The sequence below is a fragment of the Coregonus lavaretus genome (assembly GCF_964263955.1).
Source record: "Coregonus lavaretus genome assembly, chromosome: 40".
NCBI classification, from domain to species: Eukaryota; Metazoa; Chordata; class Actinopteri; order Salmoniformes; family Salmonidae; genus Coregonus; species Coregonus lavaretus.
In genome coordinates this window covers 13,321,333-13,328,832 of record NC_140027.1, presented here as the reverse complement: position 1 = coordinate 13,328,832, position 7,500 = coordinate 13,321,333, and the positions used below count along the sequence as shown (strand labels likewise).

Sequence of the window (7,500 nt, the reverse complement as noted above, 5' to 3'; positions counted from 1 at the left end):
GACCAAACGACAGACAGACATGGCAGAAGTCGCACCAGCACCCGCCGCCGCCGCGCCGGCAAAGGCACCCAAGAAGAAGGCAGCAGCCAAGGCCAAGAAAGCGGGACCCAGCGTAGGCGAGCTCATCGTCAAGGCTGTGACCGCTTCCAAGGAGAGGAGCGGCGTGTCCCTGGCCGCACTCAAGAAGACGCTGGCGGCAGGCGGCTACGACGTGGAGAAGAACAACTCCCGCGTCAAGATCGCAGTCAAGAGCCTCGTCACCAAGGGTACCCTGGTCCAGACCAAGGGCACCGGTGCATCCGGCTCCTTCAAGCTCAACAAGAAAGCCGTCGAGGCGAAGAAGCCCGCCAAGAAAGCCGCAGTCCCCAAAGTAAAGAAGGTGGCCGCCAAGAAGCCCGCCGCGGCGAAGAAGCCCAAGAAGGTAGCAGCCAAGAAGGCCGTCGCCGCAAAGAAGTCCCCCAAGAAGGCCAAGAAGCCCGCTACACCCAAAAAGGCCGCCAAGAGCCCCAAGAAGGTGAAGAAGCCCGCCGCAGCGGCCAAGAAGGCAGCCAAGAGCCCCAAGAAGGCTACAAAGGCAGCCAAGCCCAAAGCCGCCAAGCCCAAGGCAGCCAAGGCCAAGAAGGCAGCCCCCAAGAAGAAGTAAACCTATTACAAACAGTGTTCTACTCGATACATGTTGTACCACAAAAGGCTCTTTTAAGAGCCACCCACCTCTTTCCATAGAAAGCGCATTGATTTCCATGTACTACCTGTCGTGGAAAAGAAATTACGCACACTAGGCTACTTTTACGCACACAACATTGTCCCACTCTGGGTGTGTGCGAAGGGAGAGGCATATAATAGAGGGCCAAAATGGCTCAGAAATTCGACCTCACGAGTGCACCCTCACCAGCCATTTTTATATATGAGCCACTGGGCTATTCCCGTTCAGAGGCAGGCTGCTGTGATGTGTTACAAGTGCCATGTAATAACAATAACAATACTATAGTGGCTTCGAATTGAAACTCACGAGTGCACCCTCAACAGCCATTTTTATATATGAGCCACTGGGCTATTCCCGTTCAGAGGCAGGCTGCTGTGATGTGTTACAAGTGCCATGTAATAACAATAACAATACTATAGTGGCTTCGATTTCAAACTCAAGAGTGCACCCTCACCAGCTGTTTGTTTCCCATTTGGAGAGAAATAATGTGTGGATGTCATTTCGGACATTTTGGCGCTCACGCGAAATGACACAAAGTAACAAAGTCGGAGGGAAACAAAGTAGCCTCTCACTCGCTGCCTGTGGGTGGGAACCGGCTTAGGGCTGTCTGTCTGTCCATCTGTCTGTCCCTCGCTCCAATTGGATAAGGCCACACCGGCCCGGTGGCCAATCGTTGCCTCTTGTGGCGAGGTATATGTACGGCTCTCGAAGTGGCGAGCGGCTCATTCAGACTTTCTGTGACTTTCTCAAGCTACCAATATGAGCGGAAGAGGCAAAACCGGAGGCAAGGCCAGGGCGAAGGCAAAGACCCGTTCATCCCGTGCTGGCCTCCAGTTCCCCGTGGGCCGTGTGCACAGGCTGCTGCGCAAAGGCAACTACGCCGAGCGTGTGGGCGCTGGCGCACCAGTCTACCTGGCCGCCGTACTCGAGTACCTGACTGCTGAGATCCTGGAGTTGGCCGGCAACGCTGCCCGTGACAACAAGAAGACTCGTATCATCCCCCGTCACCTGCAACTGGCCGTCCGTAACGACGAGGAGCTGAACAAACTGCTCGGCGGTGTGACCATCGCTCAGGGTGGTGTGCTGCCCAACATCCAGGCAGTCCTACTCCCCAAGAAGACCGAGAAGGCAGTCAAAGCCAAGTAAATTCGCTACTGCGACTTCAACTTGACTACTCAACCCCCAAAGGCTCTTTTAAGAGCCAACCACCTAGCTCTCCAAAAGCGCAAAGTACCTTTCTATGACCGCAATACATTGAGTGGGTGTATACACAACTATTTCGACATTCTGTGCCCACATGAGGCCTTGCATGAACAACAACACCTACTTGGCCTCATTTGCCATAGCAGGCTAGCATTAGATGATACGTGCCTATAAGCTGTCACTCTTGACTTTGGCGACTATTATTGCGCGTAAAGGGCCGGCGGCGTCCTATTGCGCGCGCACCGGGAGTTTGAGTTTTGGAGAGGCCGGGCCTCCCGTCCAATGGCCAACGGAGGAGGCCTGCGAAACGGGCCAATCGGGGTGGTGGGGAGATGGTGTCCAATCAGCAGGCGCCACTGCCGGCTTTATAAACTTCACATAGGCATTTCGAGGCTATACTCCCGACTGTCAGAGCAGCGCCATGGCCAGAACCAAGCAAACCGCTCGCAAATCCACCGGTGGCAAAGCCCCCAGGAAGCAGCTCGCCACTAAGGCTGCTCGCAAGAGTGCCCCGGCCACCGGCGGTGTGAAGAAGCCTCACCGTTACAGGCCCGGCACCGTGGCTCTGAGAGAGATCCGTCGTTACCAGAAGTCCACTGAGCTACTCATCCGCAAGCTGCCCTTCCAGCGCCTGGTGCGAGAAATCGCCCAGGACTTCAAGACCGACCTGCGCTTCCAGAGCTCCGCCGTGATGGCCCTACAGGAGGCTAGCGAGGCTTACCTGGTCGGCCTGTTCGAGGACACCAACCTGTGCGCCATCCACGCCAAGCGGGTGACCATCATGCCCAAGGACATCCAGCTGGCCCGCCGTATTCGCGGAGAGCGCGCATAAATGAGGATGACCTGAACTCGAATATCCCCCAAAGGCTCTTTTAAGAGCCACCTCCATATTTCCATCAAAAAGGCACAATTGTTCCATGTATACACGCACCTCTACATTAGCCACCATGTATGTTGTTCACTAACACGTCTAAAAGCTACGTATTGCACCTTTTTAGTTGCCTGAAGTCTAGCTTCAATGTTTGTGTGTGTGTATATACACAACCATCTGGCATCATCCACTTCCTTTGAACTATATAGTAACACAGTAAAATGCTTTACAAAGGAGGGGAAAAAGAAACGAGTGATAATATAGGCCGAATAGTAACAAGAATTGTGTTCAGATGAATAATTGACACTATTAGTTGTGTGTAATAATAGCCTTGCATGCAGTCCAGAAAAAACATTGCAAACTTACTTTGAAAGTCCCATGTTGCAGTGCTGCTGAGAGACTCATGCAGAGGCCCAAACTTTACAATGGAGCACGGAGGCCATCTTGTGGTTAAATGTGGGTACTGCACCTCATGGTGAGTCCCTTTCAGCATTTGCTCTTTAGGCCAGCGTTTCCCAAACGCGGTCCTGGGGTCCACAAGGGGTGCGCGTTTTGCGTTTTGCCCTAGCACTCCACAACTGATTCTAATACTCCCAGCTTGATGATGATGAGTTGATTATTTGAATCAGCTGTGTAGTGCTAGGGCAAAAACTCCCAAAATGTGGCCCGAGTTTGGGAAACCCTGCTTTAGGCTAATACTAGCCTATTAGGATGACTTGGTTCGATCGCTTTAATGGCAACTGCTGAACTCTGGTTTCACTAATTACTTGTCCCAGGTCACCATTATGAATCCAATAGCAAAACAAATGTTTCAAAATAGCTCAATAGTGAAAAAAGGCCAGGAAATGATGGGTTCTCAGCAATATTTCACCAACAACCAATCACTATTCACGCATAGACATTAGGATCATCAACAAATATTCCTAAGTCATACTACAAAAGGGTTGTAACGAAATGGATTTGTCTGTTCAATGCAAGTTCAACGTCAAAGAAAAAGTGCATCACCACAACAAACGTGTCTTTAGATACACTGTAAAAAATGACTTTGTGGAATGTACTCAAGCTATTACAGTCAACAAAAGCACACGTCATATTGTTGAGTAGATCTTTTTGCTTGTTTTTATGAGTAGATAAGCTTGAGTAAGTTGAGTTGATGTGGTCCAATACATTGAGTAAAGATGATAGAGACGTAAAAAGGATTATATTACGTTGATTCGACTCAAATAGACATTGTGTTATTTTACCTGAATGATTCATCCTATTATGTATTTAGACCAACTTACTTTGGATTCACTCAATCACATCCCTTAAGAGAAAAGGTATCCGGACACCGGGAATCCATTTATTTAAACATCAACGGTTTGCAAAACATCTGTTATTATGAGTTGACAAATTACGTAATTGCAATCAACACTGCAGGTAAATCATGATTGCTGCAGGTAGGCAACACCGTAGAAATAGGAACTACAACACTAACAACAAGTGACATTTACTCCTGATGTAATAAATAAATATAAATAAATAATTGGTCATTTAGCAGACGCTCTTATCCAGAGCGACTTACAGGAGCAAATAGGGTTAAGTGCCTTGCTCAAGGGCACATCGACAGATTTTTCACCTAGTCGGCTCGGGGATTAGAACCAGCGACCTTTCGGTTACTGGCACAATGCTCTTAACCACTAAGCTACCTGACTGACCTGTTGCAACCTCTACAACCACTGTGCTTATTATTTGACCCTGCTGGTCATCTATGAACGTTTGAACATCTTGGAGAAAAATGTGTGAAACCACTGCCTATATGAGGAGCTGTCGTTGTTTGTTTTATTACCACATACTTATGGAAATTGCACCGGTTGAGAGATGATGGCTCTCTTGTGCCTACGGTGAAGGGTACTTCTGATCCAGCAGGTGGTGCTAAGATCCCTCCCTATATGACTTGAATGATGAGTTGATTTATTCCTTATAGCTCCTAATGATTTTAAGGCCAGTGTTGGCAAACATTACTTGTGCTCCAGCAGGTGGCCATGACATCCCTCCCTATATGACTTGACTGACCAGTTAGTTGATGGACTCCTTATAGCTCCTAAATTTAATGATTTTAAGGCCAGTGTTGGCAAACATGACTTCTGCTCCAGCAGGTGGCCATGAAATCCCCCCCTATATGACTTGACTGACCAGGTAGTTGATGGACTCCTTATAGCTCTTAATGATCTCAAGTGTCTGTGTTTTTATGTGGTTAGGAGTTTTGCTCACTGCGTGTCCCCCTTCCATTTCAGTGTTTCCCAACTCCAGCGGTAGAGTAGGCTACCCCCAACAGGACCCATTTTTCTTGTAGGCCTGGACAGCCACAGCTGATTGAACAACCTGTCACCTAAATTACCAAGTCCTCAATGAGTAGAATCAGGTGCAACAACAACAACAACAACAACAACAACAACAACAATATGAGGAGAGGGACACAGTGTACTAGCTGATCTCCCAGTTGTCACAGTTTGGCCTTGTGTTCCACATAGCCTATATCAGTATTTGAGTATGTTTCCCGCGCACGTTAGTTGCTTTCACGTCATCTTTGAAATCGCTCCTCCCTAGTCCCCTAGAACGAGCGCCCTCCCCTTTGCAACGCCTCCGAACATATAACAGAGGCGCGCTTTCTGTGCCGCCGGCCTCAATCAGGTCGACCAAACGCAGATAATAGCGCACCGCGCACCGGCGCTGAAATCATTCATTCACTTGAACTCAACTAGCGAACACACCATGTCCGGAAGAGGCAAAGGCGGCAAGGGACTCGGAAAAGGAGGCGCCAAGCGTCACCGCAAAGTTCTCCGCGATAACATCCAGGGAATCACCAAACCCGCTATCCGCCGTCTGGCTCGCCGCGGCGGCGTGAAGCGTATTTCCGGTCTGATCTACGAGGAGACCCGCGGTGTCCTGAAGGTGTTCCTGGAGAACGTGATCCGTGACGCAGTCACCTACACCGAGCACGCCAAGAGGAAGACCGTTACCGCCATGGACGTGGTCTACGCTCTGAAACGTCAGGGACGCACCCTGTACGGTTTCGGCGGTTAAACCCACTCTCTTCGGAACCTCAACACCCCGACTCGAACCCAAAGGCTCTTTTAAGAGCCACCCACATCCGCTTAAAATGGGCCCATTCCATGTAGTGTTATATATAACAACAAATGTTTAGTATGCAATTTAGTAAGAAAGTATGAGCCACTTCGAGTGGACAGGGAGTATTAATTAGAGGATTCTAATGTCCCGTCCACTTTTAGCGCACAGAGGGAGGCCTATATCTGACAGTGGCAAAGTGTAAGAACGTTATTATTTTGGGTCAAGCAATAGTGGAATTTGGACAACATAAAGCCACCACGAGTCGGTAGACGTGGCTCGAAAAGAGGGGGACAGCGCGCACACACACACACACACAGTCCAAAATGGGAGCCCTATGTCTGACGGTGCCAAAGTGGGCAATTCTATCACCAGCATTATTTGGCACAACAATCGTGCCATTTGGACACCTATTAAAGCCCCCCTTTTGAAACACACAATTCCCCATCGGTCACAGAGCATAGGCTATGAGAGGGAGGGAGGGAGGGAGGGAGGGAGGGAGGGAGGGAGGGAGGGAGGGAGGGAGGGAGGGAGCAAGCAAGCAGGGGAGTGTCTACGGCCGCTGACTTTGCTTAGCTTCCTCTTCATAAGACGGGTAAGCGCCCTTCACCCCCTCATTCGTTTCTGAGAAGCAACGAGACATCATCATGCCCGAGCCAGCAAAGTCAGCGCCCAAGAAGGGCTCCAAGAAAGCCGTCACCAAGACCGCAGGGAAGGGCGGCAAGAAGCGCAGAAAGTCCAGGAAGGAGAGTTACGCCATCTACGTGTACAAAGTCCTGAAGCAGGTCCACCCCGACACCGGCATCTCCTCCAAGGCCATGGGAATCATGAACTCCTTCGTGAACGACATCTTCGAGCGTATCGCCGGAGAGTCCTCTCGCCTGGCCCACTACAACAAGCGTTCTACCATCACCTCCAGGGAGATCCAGACCGCGGTGCGCCTGCTGCTCCCCGGTGAACTTGCCAAACACGCCGTGTCCGAGGGCACCAAGGCCGTAACCAAGTACACCAGCTCCAAGTAAACAGCGCATTTGAACCCAAAGGCTCTTTTAAGAGCCACCCACTCTGTCAGTAAAAAAAGCAATTCCATCGCCACCGAATGAATGCGTAGGTAGGCTGCGTTACATTGTATCATTGTTTAATGGGCGGCGCGCGCCGCCTCGGAGAGCGGCTACATTGTATCATTGTTTAATGGGCGGCGCGCGCCGGCTCAGAGAGCGGCTACATTGTATCATTTCCCCTGCCCGTTCCAGCGTAGGGGTTTAGCGCGCCTTTTTTGGTGTCTTTGCGCGCTGAATAGTAACCCATGTTTGTCGGGCTCTATTCCAGGTGAAGGCAATGTAAAATGGCACCATTTGACAAAGGGTGTAAATAAATAAATCAAAAAGGCAGTCTGTTGGGTTTGATTGGAAATAAATTCCCTTTATCGTCTAATGAGCAGATAGTCATTTTGAGTTGACTTCCTGAATCGGTAGGACACGGATGGAGTGAATGGATGCTCCATCATTGGACTATACCCTAATGATGTGAACGAGAATGATGATGGCAAGAATAAAAAGGTGGTGAATAATATGAATGTATATTTTTTATATATATATATATATATATATATGAA

General features: G+C 49.6%; 5 protein-coding genes across 5 annotated transcripts in view; all 5 read left to right on the top strand.

The window, feature by feature from the left end:
* Positions 1-643, top strand: part of LOC311113265 (histone H1-like) — a gene marked incomplete at both ends in the record, with an annotated part of 18,001 nt that extends 17,358 nt beyond the window's left edge. The window contains one exon of the mRNA XM_084156473.1: positions 494-643. Within this exon, the coding sequence (XP_084012599.1) occupies positions 494-643 (150 nt within the window). The remainder of the gene's footprint in view (positions 1-493) is intronic.
* Positions 644-1,462: 819 nt separating this feature from the next.
* LOC311113554 (histone H2A) lies at positions 1,463-1,849 on the top strand (the record flags this gene model as incomplete). The annotated part of the gene is made up of 1 exon (XM_084156805.1): positions 1,463-1,849. The coding sequence occupies one exon, from the start codon at positions 1,463-1,465 to the stop codon at positions 1,847-1,849; it is 387 nt and encodes a 128-aa protein (XP_084012931.1).
* A 478-nt stretch (positions 1,850-2,327) lies between these two features.
* LOC311113539 (histone H3.2) lies at positions 2,328-2,738 on the top strand (the record flags this gene model as incomplete). Its single annotated transcript, XM_084156784.1, has 1 exon — positions 2,328-2,738. One exon carries the CDS (start codon positions 2,328-2,330, stop codon positions 2,736-2,738), a length of 411 nt encoding a protein of 136 aa, XP_084012910.1.
* Positions 2,739-5,531: 2,793 nt separating this feature from the next.
* LOC311113490 (histone H4) lies at positions 5,532-5,843 on the top strand (the record flags this gene model as incomplete). The annotated part of the gene is made up of 1 exon (XM_084156718.1): positions 5,532-5,843. One exon carries the CDS (start codon positions 5,532-5,534, stop codon positions 5,841-5,843), a length of 312 nt encoding a protein of 103 aa, XP_084012844.1.
* A 689-nt stretch (positions 5,844-6,532) lies between these two features.
* Positions 6,533-6,907, top strand: LOC311113454 (histone H2B; the record flags this gene model as incomplete). The annotated part of the gene is made up of 1 exon (XM_084156668.1): positions 6,533-6,907. One exon carries the CDS (start codon positions 6,533-6,535, stop codon positions 6,905-6,907), a length of 375 nt encoding a protein of 124 aa, XP_084012794.1.
* Between the last annotated feature and the right edge of the window lie 593 nt (positions 6,908-7,500).